Source organism: Ips typographus, linkage group LG1 (genome assembly GCF_016097725.1).
Source record: "Ips typographus isolate SLU linkage group LG1, UJ_Ityp_2.0, whole genome shotgun sequence".
NCBI lineage: Eukaryota > Metazoa > Arthropoda > Insecta > Coleoptera > Curculionidae > Ips > Ips typographus.
Window position 1 is genome coordinate 4,186,883 of NC_138422.1, and position 26,648 is coordinate 4,213,530.

The following is a 26,648-nucleotide window of genomic DNA, read 5'->3' on the forward strand; positions in this document are numbered from 1 at the left end:
AAAACTTTCCACCTGAGTATGTAATATACTATTGCTGACTATGAAACTGTATATGATACACAGGGCGAACAACAAGCATTCTTAATAAGTTGTAGAAACTAAACAGTTGTTTCGAGCATAACTAGTCGAAATCCGAACATACTTCTGATGCCGCAGAAAGCATCTGAAAGCCATAAATCAGACAGTCAAAGCGAACTAATGGTCATCGTTCTTGCTGCAACGGACGCATAAAATATAGAGAAAGTGGCTCTATTCACATCACAAGTCGCATCGTATGTTATAGATCAGGGCCTGTTGATACTGCAGTTTCCTGCATAAACCACTAGTTAATTGAAGCCTTTCATGCACTATTAAATCGCATGGAAGATGAAACTTGTCGATCGAACGAATTAATTGGACGAACACACTGATTTCGATTTAACTTTAAGACGCGACCGCTACACACGTATTTTTGTCGTGCTGAAAATAGTAATTATAGTTTATACCCGGGCATTTGTAGACACATAATTCAATCACGTATGACATTTCAATAATATTATAATCGCCTTCGTAAGGCAAAAGAACAAGAAACTACTCCGTAATTGAGTAAACGGACAATTTCCCCGCTTCGACATCTGCAGTACCTCGGCATTAATTTTTTTCGCAAATGATGCTATTTAATACTGTTATATTCTGCGTTAAAATGTATTCTCTAAGTTATTTACAAAAAAGCTGTTAGTTTATATGTTTTAAAACGTTGCTGTAATAGCATCAAGGCGGAAATGTTTGCTTCAGGGTAAAAATAAATCTGTCATAACCCAACCTAGTTGGTTTGCTCCACCTAGATTATCACCAATATCTTCTTTAAAGCGCAGTCCCCTATGCGAAATTTACATAAAACTACAATTTATTATTGAGCCAAAAGTTGCTAAGAGTTCAGATACTATTAACCGATCAGTTGTTTGGAAAGTATAAAAAGTTTTCTTTGTATGAGGAGAAGTTACAGTAGTTGGATTTTATCTATTCTGCGTTAAAAAATGTATAGTTTTACTATATTTAAAAATAAATTTTATACCTATATTTATTTTTGGTTATTGGTTATGTGTATAATTATGAACATAAGATCTGGTAATTTCTTTAGCAGGAAGTCAAACATCTTCATTTCTTTCATTATTTCGATATCCTTTTGCGTTACAAAAATGGATTTCATAGTGGTCACCTAGACATGAAAAGGTAGTCGCTTTAATATCAACATTTTATAAAAGGTTGTTCTAGAATCGGGTTTATTTATAGCAGCGTAGTGATTGTTTGGATTTTTTTATTAAAATTATTTTCTCCATCAGGAAGTTTGCAATTAGTTACACCTGAAGAGAAGTCGATGGACAAGCCCATCAGGTTTATGAATGCTATTCCTGTTTCGTTTGTCTAACCATCCCATCCTATATGCCAAACTATTTAACTTTCTTTCACCAAAAACTAGTTTGACTTCTCTTCTGATGTATGCGATATTCTTCCAAAGTAAAACTCTTGCTTGTAACGACAACTGTTATGAACAGACTTGAATTATTCAAACACCTTCATTAACTTTCTAGCTAACATTGCCCTTGCCTACACTTAGACCAAATACCACCTTATGCCCTAAATTGGCAAATTCATCAAAGAACGAATTAACCTTAATCGCTTTTATTCATAGCTCGAAGCGCTAAATAAATGGTAGCAAGTCCAGAGGTTCAATCAGTCTCAAATTCAATTAAGTGCACCGTATGCCGCGGATATATTACGGAACGTATACCTTTTAATATTGACTTAAATCCTTCGCTTTTTTCGTTCCCTGTAATTACGTCACGCCGTGCGATCATTAGATACTCAGGTACTACCAACAGTAGACTAGACATCAACGTGATCATTTATTTTGGCGCGTAATGGCCGTAGCCTTAAATTGGGTGCTGAAATATGTTTGTGGATATTAAGACAGTGATTTGGGGATACATTAAAAAGGTGATTGATTGTTTGGCTTGGTCGATAATGGCGGATCATTGGTTAATGAGGTTGAGAGTGTGGGTGGTATATTGTGGTCAATTTTTCTGGAGAGATTGTACTGTTTTGGTATACTGCTATAGCGGTTAGATCCGAATCAGTGCAAGAGTAGAAAGTATAATGAATGCATTCTTGCAAGGGACAGCGGAATCGATTTTTCTGTATGTACGTACTTAGGCGTATTCCGGTAGTAACAAAGAGCGAACTAAATTCTTAAGTCGCTGAAATGCTATTCTATATCACGCCCCATTAACTAACAAGCTAAAATCGTGACGCCGCCATATGTGCGCAATTTGCAGACCGTTGCGCGCCGTTTTTTACGCAAAACGCGCGTACCAGTCGGCGAAAGTTAGTAACATCACCTATTTCGATCGTTTTTCAATTGGGTTCTCCTGTGGTGCCAATCACCACAGTAAATAAGTCCACGCAATCGCAATTTATTAGATCAACATCACGGCAGTTTTTCGCTCGATAATGGTGGAAAGTTTAGTTTTTCACACAATGATTCTGCCAACTTGCTGAAAATGCTATTTTTTTGAGATCAGAAATCTTATAGAACTCGTTTTGGATTGGAATTTTTCCTTCATTGATCCTTTATATTTCAGGTGATAAAGTTCTGTCGCCCATTGTTATGTTTTCTCCAGACAGACCGGTATTGTTATAGAAAACACTTAAGATAGAACCAAAATACCGAAATCTCTTGAAAAACTTGCCAGAACAGACATCGAGATTCTCTTTTTTTTCATTTCAATTTATATTTTCCATTTTTTTTGCTCCTGACACTACACCTACTACAGTTGACATAAAAGCCTTATTGTAATATCCACTCAAACGATCAATTTGTGGCGGGCACATAATTAGAGTAATGTAAATACACATTAATCCGTAAAAAGTAAATGGGAAATCTTTTCTAATGTTGTTCTTTTTACGGGTTTGCAGTACATCTACTGATCTTTTCTTTAGGAAAGGTAAGAGAAATAGGTATAGCAAATCTGCCTATTATATATAAAAAACCTATGTTTTTGCGGCGATTTAGAGCAACAGAGCCTGACCACTCCAGAAACCTATAATTTGAGTTGGGACATAAGGAAGATTAGCCAATTAATTTTGAAATAGAAAAGATTATTTTTCACCATACAAGGTTGATAAAAATTAATTATTTTGACGCGTCACACAAAATCTGTAAAAACGTATTTTTATAAAATATCAGGTATATTTATATCTACATTTTTGAAGAATTTTCCCTCAGATCAGCTCATGCTAATTTAAGCAAATTGAATTTAACGCGCACCCATTCGTCCAAAAATACAAACATAACCTACTTCTCAAAAATACAAGCACTTTTATTATCAAAACTCTTTCTGACAACCCTTCCACCCTAATTTGCTTTCCTCCTGGAAAAGTCTAATTCTCCTTATAAGTTCCAGTATTCATAGTCATTCTAATACTAACAGCTAATAGGTTAACGGCTCATAGAATCAAAAAACCCGTCGACTTCACTTATTTGGTTGTGACCAGTGAGATTATTACATTTTTCCTGGTTAATCTGCCCCTAAACCAAGTCATTCTTACATAATTCTGTATAGCCACGTTTACTAAATCTTGGTATTAACACATGATCTTTTCTCTGAGAACACGACAGTGAAATTACATCTCCATCACTTTTTTAGGTTCTTATTTTATTATTGTCAACATAAAGTCTGCAACCAATATCAGAATGACCATATTTGTCTTTGGTCTATAATCTGGATCACTTATGAATAACAACACTTCGTAACAGTATTCAAACTTTAGCCATATTTAATACATAATACATATCAGATGACCGATCCAAACCAAATAATTTTAAATTTAATGCAATGTTTTTCGTCACAAATCTGTAAAAACAAATTAATATTCTGTTATAATATAAGTTAGTAGTCTCTATTGGAAGTTTTAGATCTAGATTTTACAATTTCTTAAGTTCTGATTAAGCAATGATTTACTGTGTTAATACTGTGAAAAATATAATCCATCGATATACAAATCAGATTTTAAGTGTGGTTTACCGATGTAGAAGTAGTAAACATCCTTAATGACCTCTTTGGCTTTAAGAAGCTTAACCAATGTTGCAATGTTCCACACTGCGCGGTAAACTGCAAATTTATTAGAAGAAGCATGCGATTCTAAATCAAAAACAGGAATTTTTACATTTAACACACACAGTAAATTGAAGATTTATCATTAAAACGAGTTACCACTTTGCGACAAAGGCTTTATCGTAAATGAGAGGATAAAGAACGCAAGATGCATAATGCCTCCTTTAGTGTTGACATCAGGAAGAGGTATTCTCACCACAATAATTTATTTTTAAAATATGATTATTAACTACATCTTAGTCAACAAAAGATTCCGAAACTCTGTCAACAGAGTCACAATACATCCAGGCGCAGATATTGGTTCTGACCATAATCCACTGATGGTTGATAATATATCAAGGTTCAGTTAAAGAGACTAACAAAGAACACGCAGCAGGCTAACATCAATATAAACAAACTCGACAGGAATGTATTGGAAACTACTTTAAACAATAACCTGAAGGTCATCAACACCAATGATAACGTCAATGATATTTGAAAATTGTTCCAGAACCAGCTTAGTAACGTCATAAATCAACATCTGACTACGAATGTCAGACTCGAACACAGAACAACTCTTTAGACTCGCCGAAGACAAAGCAAAATTCGCTATTGTGATTGCCAACATCTGGAGGACCTGATATTACTCAAGGGAGAGGTTAAGTATTTAGGAGTCATCCTAGACTCAAAACTAACCTGGAACCAGCATCTGGAAAAGGTCATAAACAAATCGGTAACCACATTTGCAATGGTTAGACGAATGTATGGAAAAACATGGGGCTCAGACCTGGTATGGTGCACTGGGTGTACACCAGGGTGATCAGACCAGCAATAACTTACGCAGCTGTAAGCTGGTGGCCAAAAGTCATGCAAAACACTGCGATACACAAACTAGAGAGGATTCAACGAATGGCCTGTCTAGGCATAACTGGTGCAATAAAAACCACTCCTACTGCGAGCATGGAAGCTATATTAGACCTGCCTCCACTGGACCTAATAATTTTAGGGGAGGCAAGATGTGCTTACCAAAGGCTCCGGGATTTGATTGACCTGCCGGGGAACATAACAACGACAGGTACAACATCAATTTGGAACACAGTAAGGGATCCAATTCTTGAAATGAGATCGGATTACATGTGTCCTAAATATCACATTCAGAGGAAATTTGAGGTAATACTGGATCAAAAATTCTGGGTAAATAATGCGAAAAAACTGACCCAGGACTGTCTAATATGGTTCACAGATGGATCTAAACAGGAAAGGGGAAGTGGTGCAGGAGTTTATGGCGAGAGACCTAAGGTAAGCATCAGCATACCACTAGGAAAACACGCCAAAGTTTTTCAAACGGAAATATATGCTCTGTTATGGTGCATAGAAGAAAACATTAGAAGGACTTACAAAAATAAGCAAATTCTAATAATAACTGATAGCCAGGCGGCCTTGAAAGCACTGCTTACGTGCAAAACATCGTCAAGACTGGTAGATGAGTGTCTACAGAGAATTACGGAACTGGCAGAGCATAACAGGGTAAAACTTGTATGGGTACCAGGTCACTCAGGCATTCCTGGAAATGAAAAAGCAGATGAACTTGCCAGGCAAGGCTCAAATGCAAACATGATTAGACCAGAACCATCTGTAGGCATACCTAGATGCTCAACAAGACGGGTCACTGGAGAATGGATCAACACAAAACACCTGGAACGCTGGAAGACGTACCCAGGAAATAAGCATGGGAAGCAAGCTATTGCAGGACCAAATAAAAATAAGGCTCAAGAACTGCTAAAGTACAGCAGGAAAGAACTGAAAGACCTAACAGCGCTTCTCACAGGGCATGGACCTGTGAGACAACACCTGTCCACCATGAAACTATTCGATGATAACCTGGACTGCAGACTATGCGGGGAGGAAATCGAAACGTTTGAACACATCATATGTGAATGTGAAGCACTTGGTCAAAGGCGACAAACAATCTTCGGGAAAACTAAGTTAGTACTGAAAGAGATACAAAGAGCACCAAGCAAGGACCTTCTTCACCTCGTACGGGAAACAGGGATAATGGACTGGTGTAACTTGTAACTAAAGTACCACAAACATGGGGACAGTACAATAAGCCATTAGGCTTACGTGCTATCTGGAGCGGACAGCCGACAGACCCATGGAGAAAGAAAAAAAAAAAAAAAAAAGGACCTGATACGGCACCAGAAGAAGAAGATTATTAACTAACCTAACAACTAAAAATAACTCACATTACAACGTATCAATACATAAAATAATATGACAAGTTTTCTAATATCTGGAGAATTGAGACACTTGCATCTTCTTCTTATGGTGTTATATCCAGTCCGATTATTGCAGACTCCCAGTCGTCAAGTTTCTCTTTTCACGTTTATCCAGTTAGTCACTGTCACTATTAATTAAATGTTGGTTTGGGCAAGTCAATTTCTTTTGTGAATCTCTTGCCAGAATAGCGGTTTTCTAATCCAATTATTGTTAAATTATATCTTACCCAACTTTGCACAAATGACTGGAAATATACAAAGTTTTTCCTTATTTCTAGCATTACTGTAGCGCAAAAATAGGATTTCTAGTCGAAATTGTTAATTGGATATAATGGTAGTTTCTAAAAAATAATATTGAAACTGAACTGAAACTGAATATGTAAACTTTTTTTAGGAAATAGTTCTATAAACGTGGAAATGGCTTAGTCCAAGTGATCACCAGCTGCAAGTTCTTCTTCTATAGAGTGTTTGAATGCGTTTTTCATATATCTTAACAGATATAAAAATATTTAATCTCACAGCACGCTAAACTACACATATTAACCATTACTCGAATAAACCAGATATTGCCAATAACGTTTAAAATCATTTAAACTATCGAAACCTCTCTAACAAGCTGCGAGTATGATTGAAGCAATAACCCTTGAAAAGATCGAGTGTTTATTCAATGAGGACTTTTTCAGGATGTTGTAATTTCTTTTCAGGCTTTGCGTGCGTCGAGCTTCACCATCGTTCAATACTAACGATGCAGTTAAAGCGTTTTCAATTAGAAATTTGTCCATTACGCCTGTTACTTTGCTACTTGGCCTAATCGGAAATACTGTTTTATAGCAGACGTAAATGTTTACTAAGATTTGATATTTTTTTAATTTAATAGGTTTGGCAGATTGTTTCGGTTAGTTCAGACCGAGGTATTACCATTCACTAATTGAATTTATTTGGATCTCTTCAGTTAACGGATTCGAATTTATTTTGCTTGGTAAAAGTTGGTTGCTGTTGTTTGACTTTCAATTTTGTGTCTTTAGGGTCAGTTGTATAGGTTGTAGTTAAACCTTCATATAAAGTGTCAATGCTAATTTTACAGTTTAAACTCCATACTGAAGATAGTATGAACATCTACAACTGACCGTTAGGTCAGCTCAAACAAAGGGTATAGTAGACAAATTATATTTATTAAACTGACTACAAGTTGTATAGGATTTTCCATTCATCATAGTAATCTCACAGGCACGTTAATCACTTAATCTCGACTTTGAACGACACAAATACAATTAACAGCAAATACCCATTTTTGCACTCTAACCTTTGTGAAAACATGAACACGCGTAATTACAAAACGCTTCCCTAAATTACACGTATTGGCAACTGATAAATGACTTCATAGACTTATTTCTACCGTTGCTACCATTTGCCCCTAACCTTTTCCGATGCACTTCCAACCCGTTTTGTAATTATAATTTTTAAATGCCACATTTAATAAGGAATCAATGAGCGGGAAAATCGGTATTCGTAGCTTATGGACTATGGGTGGAGATCTCGGAGGATATAATGAATCGCGGCAGCTGATGTAATGTCAAAGATAGTAATGACGATTCCTTATGAAAATATCACCCGGGCATTATAGAACCCGCATTTAACGAGATGTTCTCGGTCTTTGATTAGATGATCATAATCTGACGGATGAAATAGAGGTGTACTTATGTATGTGGTTACGGCCATAATTGAGTTGGGTGGTAGTAATGTCCGTGCAGACCTCTAATCTTGGCGTTTAACTGTGAATCGGTGGTTATAAAAGGTATAATTTTTCTTTGACACACCCTGTTTTTATAACATAACAGCTTCGACGTATTGTTTAGTTGCTTTCAACTTATAATAGACAGTGAGAAGCCAGAACAAATGGTTAGGTTTTCTCCTGTTTTCTTTCTATTAATATCTTTAATAATTGATGTCATTTTCCTTGTTGATGTGGTTTTTGTTTTTTTATTACCTCCAGTAATTATGTACTTTTGAACAAAGTATGTTTTTTTACGCATTTTTTTTGGTTGTGATATAATCAACATTTTTTATGTTCAATTTACATTTAAAAACGTCTGCAGAATGTTGTGCAAATAAGAAAGGGAAATGATAGTTGTTGTGCAACATCTGGTGACATCTGTACTCAACTCTATGAGTTAGAAAGTACAAATGGAGTTTCCAAATCTAGGACAAAAACTGGATAAGGGCTGCTATAGACGGACGGAAATGGGAAAACATGGAAGAGCCCTACAATCACGAGTGGATGAGAACAGGCTGTAAAGAAGAAGATATTTATTTCTCATATTTCTTACAATACACCTAATTAGCTAAACTTAAATAACATTATTAATTAAAAGTCAAAGCCCACAAAACTTCTAAAATCAATAGGTATATCAGGCAAGTAGTATTTGTAGTATTTATAGTAACACTGTTATTTTCCGTTTTACCCATTTTACATCAAAAGTGAAATGGTATCATATAATGTTGACAGTAAGACATTTTACCAACATTATGTTACGGTCCAACAACAGGTTTGCAACTTTTAGCGGAGCAGGTTTCTATGCGTAATATTTATTAAGTTCCCAGAAATAACGATGCTCTAGTGAAATGTCTAAATCTAGGTTTATGAGTCAACTTCTAAGAAACTGAACGTAAAACACCAGATTGCCCTGTCTTTGAAACTCCCTGACAAAACTTCCAATTCTTATTCACTGCGGTACCATTCTGAGAAATCGTTTCTATATTTTTTCCATTTCGTCGAATCAACGAATTCGGATACTTAAAGAACTTACCCGGTACATTACCAATTCACCTGATGTTTGCACTTTTTGCCAGTTCTTGTTCGAGCATTACCCGAACGCAGTAACGACGATTCTATGCAGATTTTATGACAGATTTCGGTACATACTCAACAACCGACTCCGAGAAATAGTTAATTGACATTCGGCAATCCATCGACCAAACGACTTGACTTTCGGGGAAGAGAAACATTAGCCAGGACCGAAAAACTCGTCTCTATACAGCACTACCGAAACGAGTTGTCTGAATGGCGTTATGGCCTAATGGAATGATTTTATGGCAAAGAGATTGAAGAATGGAATATTAATGGGGAATTCTCTGGTAAGACACCGGCACTCGGAGGTTCCATTATTTTAGGCGGGCATCCTTAATTAAGATGAAAGACCATGGGACATCAGGAAAGATAAAATGTCACTGATGCTTTTTACTCGCATAAGAAGATATAAAAATACCCCGTTCGGGTTTTTAAATCACACTGGATCGTCTGGAATTTGTTTTACTGAGGATAAATGGCTTGCGACGGTTTAGGGCATCATATATTTCATGAGAATATTTTATGGTTTCTTTTAAAAATTTTTTGCTTGTATCATCTAGCAGACGTTGTAATAAAAATTGACCAGCAAGGAAGAAATGAAAGTATGCTTTTAACAGCCAAATATTTATAGCTCTACTTTCAATAAACATATTTTTACACATCCAAGTAAATTCACTTGATTGCATCTCGTCACGAACTGTATGGGCCTGAGAGTGTTTTGTTAAGAAATGACTTTATTACAATTAGGTCAAAAGGCTTACAACATGTGTGATTGTTGAATTTTAATATACGAGGTTAAAATAAGCTTTATATTGAAATTAAAACGCTTGACTGAAATCTATATTTGAAGAAAAACTACTTCATTTTTCTATGTAAGTAGTGTCGTAAGATTTATGGTCAATTATAATACTTATTTCCCTGTCATGGCTTGGGGCGAAATAATTGCGATAAATATTACAGGGCATAGTTAACATGTAAATGAAGCCAAATAACAGAAAATGTCAAATTATTAAAACTGGCCACCTTAAATGGAAAAAGCTGAAGGATGTGTTACTGGACTTCACTTACAATTTAGTGTTGGGCGGTCAGATTGACACAATATTTTTTTGTGCAAAGAGGGTTAAGTAAAGGAATAATCTAACCAAAACCAAAGCAACATAAATAATAATACTATGGGTTTTGATAGAAGAATGCCAAATTTCCAACAGTAATAAACAACGTAATCGGTTTAGTAAAATTTAGTGGAACTTAAGTTTAAGAATACAATAACTCAAGATCCGAGATTGAACATTAAGTAAAAGTAGAGAAGCTACGCGCATAATAGTCATTGATTATCAAACGTTCTAAACTCCAAGGTAGGAATACTTGAACCAAAACTTAAAAACTAGTAATAATATCCGGTAAATTATGCACAAAAAGCACTACACTGGTAAAGGATTTCAGGAAAGATGAAGAACATTTTAAGGTTAACCAATAATTTCTTTCCTACTGTTCGGTGTATTTTTTTACTATGTTGAAGTATAAAATTTGGAAAAGTAGATTTTTTTCCTTTCTCCAGACCCTTAGAATCTGCAGATATCCAGTGATAAGATGGGTATTCTTCGAGTAGATAAAGAGTGGTAAGATTTTTGGCAAAAGCTTCTTTTGACTTTACTCATTTACAGTGTTGTTTAGCTTTAGAGCACGGCAGATTTTAGACTATTTTACTTTTTATTATTATTATTATTAACAAAATGTACGCACGTCCTGGTTGTTTCAGCTCCATACTTTGAAGCAGGGCACTCAACTAACATTTTTGAAACGGCTTTTGTCAATTTTGTAAATTTTTTTTACTGCTTGTAAAATTTATTAGGTACATCAGACAAACCTTAAATAAGGTAAGAAACAAAGAGACAAACAAACTTTAATTTAGGCAAGCACCAAACAGCACTGGCCCATTTTTAATCTAACAATGAGACACAGAACGTATCTTCGTGTATTTTCCCCAGTATTCAAAATTCTTTCTGTGGCTCGTGGCAGTAATCTTCGAAGCAATCAAACTAAAGTACCCTTAGACAGTTCCCATTTCGCCGATACCAAAAGGAAAAAAAAAACGTGCTCTTAAGGTTTGCTAAACACGCTGAATTATAAACGGCTCATTACCGGCAATCTTTTTGTAAATGTCGTCCAACACCATTTGTGTCTCTGCTTTATAATCTTGATTCACCGACGACACAAAACATTCTTCTGTCACGTAAAATGCCGTTTTCAGTATTTTCTTCGGTTACACCTCTCTTGTTCTTATCTGGGAGCATTACGGTCTCGAAATGTCACGTAAGTTTCCGATATGTCCGCCTATTTTGTATAGTCATCATTCCTAATTTTCTGTTGTAGTCGGTAAGCTATAGAAAAGTATTCTAAAAAGTCGTACTTTCGATAAGTAGATTTTCATATTTATAAAAGATGGAGATTCAAACCAAGCGTAGATTCTTAGTCAATCAATTTTTAAAAATACCCAAATCTTTTCCTAAAATTGTTTTTGTGTGTGGACACTTAGATGGATTGTTTTTTATTAATAGAATATAAAATAATCGTGTAGAATGTCTAAATTGCCAATATCTTGTTAAGAGGTGAAATATCAAAGTGCTGTGATTTATGGTGAGTTCAATGTGAAAGCAATTAAGAAAGAGAAATGAACCGGAAAGAAATACATTTTCGATGCCATTCCTGATAAAAAGGAATTCTATAATGATTGAATAGAAGATATGCCGTAGTTATTAAGTTGATATAATCAGCTTGTAAATATGAAAAGAAAATTTGTTACTGACCGCACTGTCCATCAAAGCACTAAAGAATTGAATTAGTTGGAATGGAAAGTTATTTAACAATTGTCGAAATAAAAAATCTCATTTTTGTAGGTGGAACATCATAACATTTTACCTACGACCTCAATGTAAATAGCTTTCCGTTAAGCATAGTTTTCCGTTACGTAATGACCCTCTTTATGCACAGTTGTGGTTTGCTATTGGATGGTATACACACATCGGCAAAATTAGGGAAACGGTCAAAATTTACACTTAGTTTATATCAATTTTCTCTGGAACTCTTCGCTCGATTTCCTTCATATTTTTATGTACTTCAGCTTGATTCTTCATGAATACATCTGCCGTATTACCATTTTTAAATTGTTTGTCTTTATGTCATATAAGCGAACGAGAGTAAGGTGTTTTTTGAGACACCCTTTGGATTGAACTATTGACAATTGACATCACTTTATAACATCAAATTGTGACCCGTTCATTTCTGAACATTTTCGTTATTTGTTTGCTCTGATATCTCAATTATTAGAAAAAATACAGAGCTTCGAAGCAAAGGTGAATTTTTATAATAATTTCACCAAGTCGACACTCGAATGGGATATGAAATTCATGTCGTCGTTTCTCTGAGAACTTTTTACTTTAAACTAAATATTGCCCATCAGCTTATTGTGTAAAGAATGCTTAAAAGTATACAGGAGTAATTAAAAAGTCCCTTTTTTTGCATTTGGTTAAATGTAATTTTTAATGCTTCCTTCACGCTTTATTCAGGCTTAGGACTTGTCCAATTTGTGCTTTATAATAAACCGGAGGGTGTTTAAAGGTCAACTGGTAAAAAGAATCACAACAACAATAAATTAACGAACAATATGTATGAAGGTAAAGATTCAAAACACCAAGAATATAAGAACCTGTAGAGCAAAAACATTTTTAAAATTGTTTTAGTAACACGTGTACCCTCCACGCGGTCTTATCACGGCAGTCATCCGTCTCCTCATGCTTCTGATGACATTATCAATCATGTCTTGAGGCAGGTTGTCCCAAATCTCAACCAGAGCAGCTGCTACTTGTTCGGGATTTTGAACTGCCGGAGTTATGGACCTTAATCGTCTACCTAACATGTCCCAGACATGTTCAATCGGATTAATGTCTGGAGAACATGCCGGCCACGCCATTGTTCTTATTCCGACGACATTCAAAAAGTCGGAGACACAACGAGCCTTGTGAGGGAGTGCATTAGCAAAAAGTTTTCTCCGCTACATATTCCCCCCCCATACCATCACTGAGCCTCCACCATAGGAGACAGTGGGAGTAAACCCGGTATTCAAGGCTACAATTACACTAACTTTTTCCAAATCGTGCGTAAATTCTTCTTACAGCACTAGTTACGTAATATACTACTACCTTTTTCTGAACTATAAGTAATTAACTAACAAACAAAATTAACAAAATTGTGAAAAAATCAGATTGGAAAGTACTATCGCTCGGGGTAGCGGCTTTTCTGGTTTGTTACGTTTTACAGACATTAACGACGCTGATGCGGGTAGTACCAATTAAAATGCACCAACTAAGCCTTATCAAAACACGATCGAGCCTGGGCGAAAAATCCAACCAACACCGACATGAAAAATGTTTTTTTAAACGTTCCGGTCGTTTTAGCGTGCTTCTGGCCAATAGCTTCCAGCGAAGAAAGTCTATAATTAGACGATATACATAAACCGTGCTATCGTTCGCATAATAACATCATTGTCAATTTAACCGATCGCGTGCGCCCGTTACGTAGGTTCATCTAAATGGTTCCTGGTTACCGTGGTTTTGCGGCTTTTGCAACAAGTAGCAGTAGCAATTTTTTGCCACTACAAGTTTAAAGTTATGAAGAATGAGGAGAAAATTTCTAGTCGCTAAACCCACACAGATTATTATCTGGAAAATGCTCGTTAAGCGATAATCTTAAAAGCCAAATGGTCAGCAATCAATAACAATCGATATAAATAATTTCTGACCAAATACAGCGTCATATTCAGTTATCTACGAGATTGAAAAATCTCGATCTACCTATGCTTATTGGCATTCTTATCGGACAATCCAACGTTACGCGTTTTTCTTTTATTATTGGTAGAGTCGTAAAGAACACGTTAAACGACAATTTACAGTCAGATTGTGAACGCAGATAAAAGAGAGCAATAATTGTTGAGGAAATCGACATTTTTATGGATTTTCACATGTCACTGCTGTAATAAACTTAACGGAGACGAAAGCTACAAGGAAACCATCCCCAATAAAACCATGATATGATTCAAATTGATCGTAATAATTAACTCGGAGAAGTATGACCGACAGCCAAAATCAGCACTTGCATTTAAAAAATCGCTCTCATTACTCTGTTGATGCAGATCCTGTGTTATTAAACCACTCACCCGGTATTCAAGGCTACGTCGTCCGTAAATGAGCCTTCATCGCAGTAAAGTGAAAATCAGTGTTATTAACATACTAACCCGTTTACTTAACTGGCTGATCCAATATAAAATATTAGTTTATTCCATACGGAAGCCAAATAACACAATTAAAGTTTATAAATATGTTAATTCTTTAAGATACTACACCTGCTTCATTAACACTTGCCGCTAGAGTACGATTATATGGAGGTTTGATGAGTAAAGAACGTCAAAATAGTTGACAGAGTAATAGCACGTAATAGTTTAGCTGATTAAAAAGATAAATGTCGGTTATATGGTAGTGGTTTTCTTATTTGTTTTGGAAGTTCTGGTTATAAATAACAATTAAAAACTGATTTTGTGCTAGTTTAATTTCTAAAATAAAAAAAATCAAAAAGGTTTAGGTCCAGGACGCTAGGTGGCTCACAGCATTATTTGGATAGGTAAACTACTTTTTTCTTGAATAATCAAATATGTAATGCTAGTTGAAGAATCTTTGGATCCACCATTACTGAAGAAGCCTTTTCAATCAATGCTGTAAAAATATGTTGAGAATACATAAATTTGCTATCTAAAACTGCTGATGGGAGATTCTTCCTGCGATATGTGGATGGAAAATCGGCGTCAACACAAGTGGCCTCGTTTGTTGGACTCCCTGATCCAGAAAGTTTTACCGGACATGGAAAGAGGCGCTTTGCGGCCACATTATGTTATATTGAAGATTTATTGTGCAGCAAAATGGCAATTGCTGAAAAAATACAAGTATTACCTAAAGACCAAGTTGTTGGCCTCTCCAGTTCTTCAGAAACTCCAAACCAAGTGGATTCGAAAACTGCTGACCAAAATAAGTTTGTTTTTGACATAAATGTTAATGTTAATGTTCATTCCAATATATAAAATCGAAGGGTTCTATTTATTGTGATTCCGACTAGAGCCTAAACTGGTCTATTATAAAAAGTGAAAGCGGAGTGATAACAGGAGGAAATTTTTTTTTTTTCATAAAAATAGATACCGACTTTGCAGGTAAGCAGTGTTATGAATTTAATACACGACAGTGTATTAGAAGGCAGACCAACAGACGTATTAAATCTTCATAATATACCGGTCGTGGATAAATAATATAATACATTTTTGCAGTTTAACTTTGTTGGTGGAACAATGAACTAAAACATTATTAAAAAAGGTATAAAATTACCAAATAAACTCATATATGTCTCAGTATTGTTTCCACACTTACAATATCGCAACGAAACTTATTTAAGGTATAATAAACTTAATTTTTCCTACTAATTTAAAATTTGCAATTTTTTTTAAATTAGGTAATTCTGATTCTGCTCAACTCAAACAAGTAAAACTATGATATAGGCAATAAAGAAAATATAGTCGCAAAAAAATCTTTCATTTACCAACTACACATACCTATTAGATGAATGTTAATCAACGTCATCGTTTCCTTAACATTCACAGCCAATTGCTGCCAACAATTCTCTGATTATCGGTTGGAAATAGTTGGTGATTATCTCTGCGAACCTGGTTAATAATTAATGTGCATGAAAATTAGCTTACCAGGTCACCGCTTTATTTACAATAATACGACAACGTAACGCGTAATCAGCACCAGATTAATAATATTTTCTGTTATAAGCCATAAAAATTCTTACAATCTGCTTTTACCAGTTTGTAATCCAATTAGCTTAATTTTCGAGTGGAAAATACGCGGACATTAATTTTGTGTCGCGAACTTTGGCAGCTGAACAGTGTAAATCAGATATGTTTTTATTTAAGAACCTGTCTTTTGGTTTACGTATTTTTTTATTTTGTTTATGGTTATATGTAGTTTTGAGAAGCACAACCGAAGACACGAATAGTTTTGAAATAAAAATGAAACTTTTGAAATGCACGATAGATGATACAAACTATATAACGACTAAATATATTTTGACCGCATATATGTCTTAATTTGGCATAGGAAATTATGGTCAGTAGTTGAATTATCCCCTAATTTGGATATGATAATATTTTCAAAATAGCCTTCCAATACCTCAGGCCAAGGTATAAAACAAACCGTACCAATTATTTTCTTCCATATACACCAAAATCGACGTGGGACGTTCCGAAACAATGGTGAAAATACCTATCTAACTAAAATCAAATGCTAATGCAAAGAAACCGTAACAATGGAACTTCAACGTGTGGTCCACGTTATTTTTTTAACATAATATAGGTGCACACGTAAAAGCAATTGACAGCTTGGACTTTTAAGCAAAATAATCGTTCAGGCAACTTAAAAGTCGTTCGCCAACCCTTATATTAATGCTAATATACGTAGCCACACTTAGATTAACTGTCGATTAATTCATGGTATGTTCGGTATATCTCGAAGACAGCTTAAAGCTCTATAAAATAAATTTATGCTTTATTCGTTAACACCACTTACTTGCATAAATCAAGTATCGCGCGTGCTAGGCGTATTTGATTACCGTTCCAACAGCCTTTTTTCCACCAATTCAAACATAAGGAAGTAGAAATTTACCAAGAATTTAATTCAGTAGACACGAATACCGTGTCTACAATCCAGTTTTACTTCTTCGTCGACCATTTTACACCTGAAGATACAAATCTTCGTCTCGGAATAAATAATTACCTACGCTAGTATTGTTGACAGTCGTACAACACTTTCAGACAACTATTTCTAGATCTCGTCTGCGGTTTTTTATTGTTCGTTTAATTTCCTTGTTCAGAACGTTATTTAGTAGTTTTACCCAATCTAGGAGCTGAAATGTGACTGTTATGTTGATGGTGCGACGGCTGCCATCAAATAAGTAGAAACAGCTGGGCGAAGCGAGAACTAGCAATTAGAAAAAATTTTTTAAAAATGCTTCGAGAATAACTGATCAATGTTGGATTTCTGTATGTTAAGTGGAGCAATTTCTTTTCCACTTCCATATACACCAAAAAAAAGTAATTCGTTTTTTTATAATTTGCACGTTTTTAAGTTACGACGAATTTGCATGATTTGACTCACAAAAAAGCTCAATTTGCGTGTATTTTAGGATGAGCAGATGCTTATTCTCGGAATCAATAAATGAGAGATATTTCACTGATTTGGCAGTGTAAAGACATAAACGAGTCCGACTCTGCTCTATACATATACAAAGCTAACTAATAAGTAAGTAGGTAAGTAAAAGTTACTTACTTTATTATTTCTAAAAGATTCCAAATGCTCTTCAACTAGTCCAGATGCTCCCAAAGGATATCAAAACCGTCAAAAAGCCTTCCAAATGTCTCTATGTCTAAAATCCTTCGTATGCTTCTAAAGCTTTTAAAAAATTTCTAGAACTCAAAAAAAAGTAAAAATATTTGCATCTCTGAAAGAATTTTGTGCTTTTTTAAAGCTTTTTTACAGATTTTTATGCTTTTTTGAGGAAAATAATTTTGCTTATTAGACGCTTTTTTCACTGATTTTAATAATTTAAACATTTTCATAGCAGCAATATGAAAAAATACTGATTTAGCATCTTATTTACAATTGAACCAAGTAATTCATAATGACACTCAAAACTCAATAAAAGAACTCAACTAAACAACAACTACAAGTTTAACAACTTCATATGCTTCAGGAGTTTAGTTTAGTTCTTCAGGATATTTTGTTAATTAGTAATGATTTTGTTAAAAAAATTTCTAGAAAATGTATTTTAATTTTTTACTCCAAACACACATTCGATAGTTTTTGACTGCAAGTGAGCTTTCAAATTGCCCTATTTTCAGTGGCGTCAAAGCTACGGGCAAAATAATCCTTCCGATTTTCAAAATTTACGTTAACCACACTTGAAAATAAAAATGACTCTTACAGTAAGACCAATTAATGGAAATACGAGTGCAGAAGTTCTGTTGTCTATTTAAAATAATTTAGAATATATTGATAACTTGTGATTACCAACGTATGTGAGTTTTAAAAGTTCTGTCACTTAAGTTTTAGTCACCCCGTATATCAAACAAGCTTTATTTTTGGAGAAAGAAGGCATTGTTAAATATCTGCTAAAGCAAAACCCGAATACCCTGTATATTTTAACTATTAACAGTTATTTACTTAATTAATGAGAGAAACAATTTTTTCATAAGTATAAATAATTTAACCTTTTCAAATGGCGTAATCATATGATATAAATAATTATTAACATTTACAAAAAAAGGTTCTAAAAAAAACTGCAAAAAAATACATTCAAGGAAAAATTTCAAACAAAGGTCAAAAACTTAAAATAAGACTAAATATTGTCTATGATAAGATGAGATGTGAGTTTTATTTCCGTTGAGAAACAAAATAAAATAAACTTTGGAGGACTGTCAAATTTTTTTACAAAAAAGGTAATTTTATTGGGGTTAAAATAAATGTTGGCTATTGTCGGTACTAAAGTGATGGACATCTACAAAGTTATGATACGTTGTTATATTTTCTCCTCATCCCAAAACTAAGTAACATTCTGCATATTAGTTAGAAAAAATTACATAATAATCAAATTAAGTAAATTACGGCCGCATGATGAGCTGCTAACATATAGAACTTGCTCAAAACTAAATTGATAATAAACTACCGATTAACTATCAAATTAGCATCGTAATTGTGCGTTACGGAAGATGTTTAACAAGCAAAAAGCGTTAATGGTTTCAACCAAAGTGGAAAAAAATGCGCTTTTCTATGAAATTAATCCTTCTAAACCCAACGTGGGTATGCGCTTCTATTTGCCCAAGCTAACTAATAAAGTAACATCGTTAGCAACTTTTTTGGATTGTGACTCTGGTTATTGTCATCATCATCATTACTCAGTCATTAGACTGCGCTAAACTACCTGAGAACATCACTCATTTACTTCAGTATAGTTTTTTGTTGTCACATTAACGGATACACTGAAATATTCACATAGAGACAAACCGTTTTAATGAATTTGTTTCAATTACAGATCCGGCGGTTTTAGGCCGGTCCCCCGATGTCCACGGCGGACGCGGCACTCAGTTTTCTTCACCCTGCTTGGCTACCTCGTTGCCGCCCTTATTTCCTGCCACCCCCCGTGATCATGCGAGAAAAAGACTCATCCCCAAGAAAAATGTTGGTCGCCCAAAGTGGCCATTCGTCACCCAAACAGGCGGCAGTTTATCCTCTATCGGTGAGTTCATCTACAGCTAGGATATTTAAAATATTTTGCAAATTCTTTTGCTTTTTGCCTAGGTGAGAGTTCCTCCTCCTGAAGAGGCCCCATTCGACCTGAGCAGAAATACGAGCAGGTCATCACCTGGGCCTCATATGAGTCCAGCTGGACGACCAAATGAACAACAAGGAGATGAGCAGCCGTTGGATTTGAGGGTGGAGCATAAGAAACTAAGTTTGATGATTATGAGGAGGCAGGTTAGTTAACTTCTTTAGATCCATGCCAATATCTAAGTAAAGTTTTCAATAGTTTAGAGAAAACCACAATTAACTGGCACGTACTTTATACATACTACAGTTTCCTAATAGCTCAGTTATAAAAGAATAGAAAAAAGAACACAACAGAAGAGAGTCGGATAAAAAACGACCGAAAGGAAAAATAACAAAAAAATCTATGTTGCCATATTTTGCGGTTGAGAAAAATAAATCATTAGATAATACAAAAGAATGGTAAAAGCTTAAAATTTAGCAAACTTCCCGTAAAAACTGTTAAAATGAAAAATAAAAACTGTCAATTTTAAAAATTAACAATGCTAATTTTTTTTAGGTTAGGTTAGGTTAGGTTAGGTTATTAAAACAAAATTTAATTTGAAAATTGTAGAAACCTTTCTTTCTCGTTCTCTACTGCTGCATTTTGATTTTTTTTTACATTTCAAGCTGGACAGCCGTCACATAATTATGACAACTTAAGTAATCACCTGAGTAATTAAATCACGTGACGATCGTCACTACGGTTCAATTTTGCATAAATTGTTACACTAATGGGATTAACCAGAAAAACTCAAAGTAATACCAATCTAAAAATATTGAAATATTGGCATCATTTTTTTGTTATTATTCGCCATCGAGCTATTTCCAGAATTGCCGGCTAAAAGAGAGAGAGCTTTTTTTAGAGTTTTCTAGAGTTTTTTTAAAGTTTTTGGAGTTGAACAGCTCTGATCACTATTCACACATTGGTCCATTATGCCAACTAGGAAGGTACCTTCAAAGAGATTTATTTTTGTCTCCTGCATCTGTATATCACGGTTTGTTCAGGTTTATTAGATCCATAAAGAGACGGGAAAGTATTTGTTTTTTCTTTAAATTATCATCACAAGAATTATGGTCTTTTTTGACTTCGCCAGATCTGTTTTGCTGTGGGATCAATAAACGTCTGTTATTTTAGAACTCTTCTGTTCATCTAGTTTTCAGCCTACTAGTACTAGACAGTCATCTAGTAGACTTTGACAACAGAGTCAATTTTAAAAATGATGCCATGCAACTTTAAAATAACTAAATATCATATAAAGTAGACCTTCTCATTTATCTCTTCTACTTTTTGTTAGTCACACTATTTTCGGACTCCTTTATTGTAAAATAAACTATCTACGTTTCTTCTATCTACTTTACTATGTTTCTAACCATTTTCAGGTGGAAGACGAAAATCGTAACATAATCTCCCCTACGCCAAGTACATCAAGCGAAAAAGAAGAGGTAATAGTGGAGGACCGTAGTTCACCTCCCAGCGCAAACAACATACCAAAACCTGCCTTCTCACCGCAGTTACCCGCTTACCCTGGTATGCTTTTCCCACCGCAACCAATCCACCCAATGATGCTGGAAGCAATGTACAGAGCTCAAGGAGGTGATAAAGTACCCAGACTGCCACTGCCCTACCCACCATCACCAGGTTACCCTCAACGGTATCCGTTCCTAAGTACTAATATGCTTAGTCCTCCTGTAAATAATGTTCCTTTTGATATGTTAAGAAATCCACCAAGTGCTCCAACGACGCCGAAAGTGTTTGATCCAGCTAGTGGAAAGCCGAAAGATAGATATGCGTGTAAGTTTTGCGGCAAAGTGTTTCCTAGAAGTGCCAATCTGACAAGGCATTTGAGAACCCACACTGGGGAGCAACCTTATAAGTGTAGATACTGTGAACGAAGCTTTAGTATATCTAGTAACTTGCAAAGACACGTGCGGAACATTCACAACAAAGAAAAGCCGTTTAAATGTCCGTTGTGCGAAAGATGTTTCGGACAGCAAACGAACCTAGACAGACATCTGAAGAAACACGAAGCTGATGGACCTACCATTTTGGACGAACGAAACTTACAACGAAGAAATTTGGGTAGAAACTTAAGTGAAGAGTCGTACTTTGAAGAAATACGATCGTTTATGGGCAAAGTAACAGATGGTCGACTGCTGCAACACTTAAAACCTGGAGCCAACCTTCCCAACTTCCCTCTGTCTTTACCATCAAAGCTGTTCAGTGAATCAGGCAGCAAAACCTCGGACATTGAAATGAAAGCTTCAACACCCACCGAAGAAATGAAAAGGGACTCCTCGTACTTCTCAGATAAGGACAACTACTCATCGCGGTCATCGACCAGCTCAGAAATGTCCCAAAAAGACGTTGAGGTTACGACAAAAACTGAAGAAGTGAAGAAACAAGAAGATGAGGACAGCAACAATAATAATAATAACAGTTCGAACACATGATGACTGTCAAGTTTACAACTGTGATACAGTTTTGTTTGGTGTTTAAAGTAAGTGAATGTGATAGGAAGAGTCTGCTCTATAAAACTTCTATTGAAAGTTTTTGAGTGCGCGGGTTGGGAATTTCTTTTGCATATAGTTGAGTTTTTTTTTTGAGTCAATGAGGCAGATATTGAGAGCCAAAGTAGTAGCTCAAATGCGTATTTGTTAAGAAGTAGATTTTTGCTATTACTGTACGACTAAACAAGTTTTTCGAACGACTGTTTAACTGAAAATAGTTAAATGTGCAACAGTTTTGGGCCCCAAATTTGTATGAATTATAGGTGCAAGGTAGAAGAAGCGCAACACATTCTCGCAAAGGTTTTTGATTTTTACTAACTGACTGATTTGTAGTTGATGTGTCACCAAACTGAAATGGCTTTCTTGTCACAGTTTTTCAAGCCTTAACTTAGTTTAATTGATAGCTTGTGTGGTGTGGTGTCCCAAATTCAATTCAAACTGGAGGATTATGCATAGCGGAATTACTAGATGAATATTCAAAAATCCATATAGTCACGGAGATATTCTGAAAAAAATGGTCAAATCATAACATAAAATGGGATTGCTACATGAATATTACTAATTTCTGTTTCTACTAGAGAATTTTTAAGCGATTTGGAACAAAGTTTTGATTAGCTACAAATGAACGAATTTGGGACACCTGGTGCATTGAAGCTTTAAGAAAGTTTTTCAGTACGTTATAGTTTACTTTTTCTAGTAGTTTGCATTTTTCTGAAAATGTTAATATTTATCTTTAAAAGCTACTAAACTTTTTACCTACAAAATTTACAACTTGTTCGGATTTCCAACTTGTTTGACACCTTTTTTTCGAATAAAATATTTTTTCTTTAGCAACGTAAGTGGTTTAAAGATGTGCATGTACAATATCCGGTTTATTACCCAATGACACATAAATTGATCGTTAAAGCTTTAATTAAAGTGGGCGAAAATGTGAACGTATATCGGTATTTCTGCTCAAGAATTCTTATTGCACAACGATGGTACTAATTTTGAAAACACGTTAATTATTTACAGATTATTAAGAACAAGATGAGTTTCTGGTTTCAATAGTGATGGTATAATGCGTATAATTATTGTTTATGGTCGAACAAATCAATTAAATTTTACAGTTGAAAGGAGCGATTGTTTGCGTGATAAATGGCAAATTAACCAACTTACAATAATTTGTGGATTCTATGATTCTATATACGCTTATTTAGTCAAAAATCTTTAAAACTTATTGTTGTGCAGTTTAAATTAGCGGGAAAAGTTTTCCAATTAGACCAATTTTTGGTACATAGTACTCACTTGTTTGGATCATCTTTGCTTGCCATTGTTTTTCAGCTTTTTAAGATAATTTGCTTTAATTAGGAAACAGGAAGACGACCAAAACTATGTGAAACATCGCCATAAAATCAATTACTCACACTTATTATTCGTTTACGAATAAGTAGGTGTTGCTTTAATGGCAATGCTACGTTTACTTTTATTCATCACTCAGTGGTGTCAATGTTTTCAACATCTTCAGTTCTATCCACTAAATCATACAAAACTAATACAGGTAAATTAGTACAGTAAATAAAACGTAAACGCCGCCACTGGTTATTCAGAAGCACTCGACTCATCTATTTATCTTCCTTCTAATGGCACTTACTACACAAAGTCGGTTTTAAAACAGACAATCTTATTCATACAGCAACACTCGCACAATTGACAATTGTATTCTTTTATGGTTACACAAGTGTTTAAGTTCTTGTTAATAATTCTATTAGGCACGTGTTTAGAGGATAATTATTGGTACTACTTACGGTGTTATAGAACTGCTACTTGAAATTTCTACCTGGCGCTCTTTGTTAAGAGAGTTTTAGGAGTGGGATGTTTAAATCGTTGGATCTGTGGGCTTTGTAATGTTATTACATAATATTTTAATGTTTTAGATGCAACAAGTTTAAATAATAATTGTAACTGACTTTATAGGTTACTTCAATTTAATACCAAGACAGCTAAAATTTGTTTTAGACATATGCCTTTTGGATATTGTGCATCTGAGAACATGTACTAGGTAGAAGGTCCTTTTTTGAAGTAATTAGAAGTACACCAAAAAAAAACATTTTACTGCGAAAACAAACGTCAGTGAAATCCATACCTATTTGCTACACCATATAGCTGTGATCTAGAAAGGAACATGTGCCCTATTTTTCTTCTTTTTTTTATTCGTTTATAGTGAGTTGAGTGAGACGGAATGCATGGACGTATGTCTAATTTCCATTTTAAACAAACGTCAATCTCCGAGGAAGACGGAACTAAAGTTGTAGTTTAGTTATCTTTCTGTTTATCTTATCAGAAGTTATCTTCTGTTGGTTCAATCGTGTTCAAACAATAATAAAGTCCCAATAAGACATTTTTAAGAAAAAGACATACCGGTGGAATTAGTAATTTGCGTCATGACTTTAGACATCTACGTACGTTATAAAATTAAAATGTCTCTCACTACGTCACAGGAGCCCGCCCGTGCCCGGCTCATTTTAACTTTATTTTTATGTTTTTTATAAAATTACTGGCGAGGTGGTATTGAAACGTAAGACGTAATAGCTCGTTTTAATGCATACATTTTTAAAAAATTATATTTATATTAAATTTTACTATGGCTTTCGACCTCATTTATACTCAATACACGTTCTTTGTAAATTTAATTAAATAACAAATACAAAACATGTGAATGAAACGAACTTTACTTTCTGAATTTTAGAGAAATGCTACGATACGATTTGAAACTTTCATATAGAATAGGTTATGAAAACAAGCTAAGAAATTGAAGTTTTTGATACTTCTGTTCTTCTCTTCTGTCACGTTTTGCTGTCATTCTTTACTTACCAACTTCTTATATAAAATCGAAAGGATAAAATATAGACATATAATAAGCGAACTACGTAAATGATGATTGTTGAAAACTTTGAATTAAAAGTTTTTAGGATTGATGGCTAAACCAAAACCTCACCTCACCCATTTTTTAATTAGTTCTACAAACTTGCACTGCAAATTTATCTCATTAATTATTGCTTGAATACGTTGTTTATTGAACTTTTTCTTTTCAAAGTTAATCGTTAATACAAAGAAAAGTAACCCAGAGTTAAAAAGTCGATAATTTTGAGAAATTTTAAGATTGGATTAAACTACAGTCGATATAATTATGTTACCTTAATATACCTAGTGCTCCGACAGGTTATAAAAATATCTTTACTCTTTATCTTGACCTAAATCGATCTTAACCTAACCTAATCAAACAATGAAACTAAATATAATAAAAACAATTGTATTCAGTAACAGAACAAATCAGATCAATCAATGAAGTTCATTCAGAATATTCTGGTAAATTTTCTTTAACACAGATAATTGTTGTGCAAAATCTGGTGATATCTGAACTCAACTTTATGAGTTTCTAGACTTATGGGGACACCTTTTGTACATTCTAACTCACAGAAATGTCGCCAGATACTGCATTACAACTATACTGTTTGTGATCTAGTTGATATTCTGAATCATATGTTTTGTTCGTTGGTTATCAAGTTTTCTAACTTTGATGGTCCAAATCAGGCAAAACACGACAGTGAATTAAGATTGATATCCAATAAACAAAACCTCACACCATATAAAGGCTTAACACAGGCTTAATGAAAAATACAGAAAACTTGGATAAAATGGTCATTTTGTTTGGCTTTGATCTAATCTTCCAGCCCACCTTTCAACACTCACCTATTTCAACTTACGTTATTCAAAACTCATTCTCAATCAATTATTTAAAAAGCGTTTTATTCCCACGAAATAAGAGATTTACCAATTCACGTTAAAACGTTAAAAGTTGCATAGTTTAAAATTGATTTTTGCTAAACCACACGGTTTCACTAAATCGTACGAATAAATTTTTTTTAACGTAAAGTCCTATTACACAAGTATAAACGATTTTGGACCAGAGCATCTAAAAGTAGTTTCTAGAATAGTTTCAAACGCTGAATCCGAATCTCATTTTTGTTTCTTCCGATTGGTTCTAGTTTTTGAGATATATAATAAATAAATCGTTTATACTGTTTAGGGTCTCTTTCTCGTATTAGAGTCCAACAGCAATCCCTCAGCATGCTATCGTCCCAAAAACCTTGGTATCCTTTTTCGATTTTTTTCATTCTTAGTTCTCCTTTGTCATCGCATGTGTCACCCAAATTTTTAGTAGAAAAAAAAATATTATAGTAATAATATGTTTACAGATTTTAGAAAAATTTACAAGAAAAACACTAATCACAACGTTAACTAAGTTTTAAAGAAAATAGATTAAGGGCCGATACTTTCACCTCCGGATAAATTTATTTTTAGGATAATTTCTCTAGAAATGACGGAATTGACCAATAGTAGCGTCAAATTTCTTGGTTTTTATTATCTTTGAATA

The 26,648-nt window shown here is 34.5% G+C and overlaps 1 protein-coding gene across 2 annotated transcripts in view; it reads left to right on the forward strand.

Annotated features, from left to right (window-relative positions):
* Positions 1-24,939, forward strand: part of LOC145726528 (uncharacterized) — a 63,366-nt gene extending 38,427 nt beyond the window's left edge. The window contains exons 2-4 of one of the 2 annotated variants that reach the window (XM_081975661.1): positions 19,449-19,652; positions 19,715-19,891; positions 21,104-24,939. In XM_081975661.1, the coding sequence (XP_081831787.1) occupies positions 19,476-19,652; positions 19,715-19,891; positions 21,104-22,174 (1,425 nt within the window). In that variant the 5' untranslated portion in view covers positions 19,449-19,475 and the 3' untranslated portion in view covers positions 22,175-24,939. Of the gene's footprint in view, positions 1-19,363; positions 19,653-19,714; positions 19,892-21,103 lie in introns of those variants that run through there. The other variant, XM_081975670.1, reaches the window with a different exon arrangement.
* Positions 24,940-26,648: the final 1,709 nt, after the last annotated feature.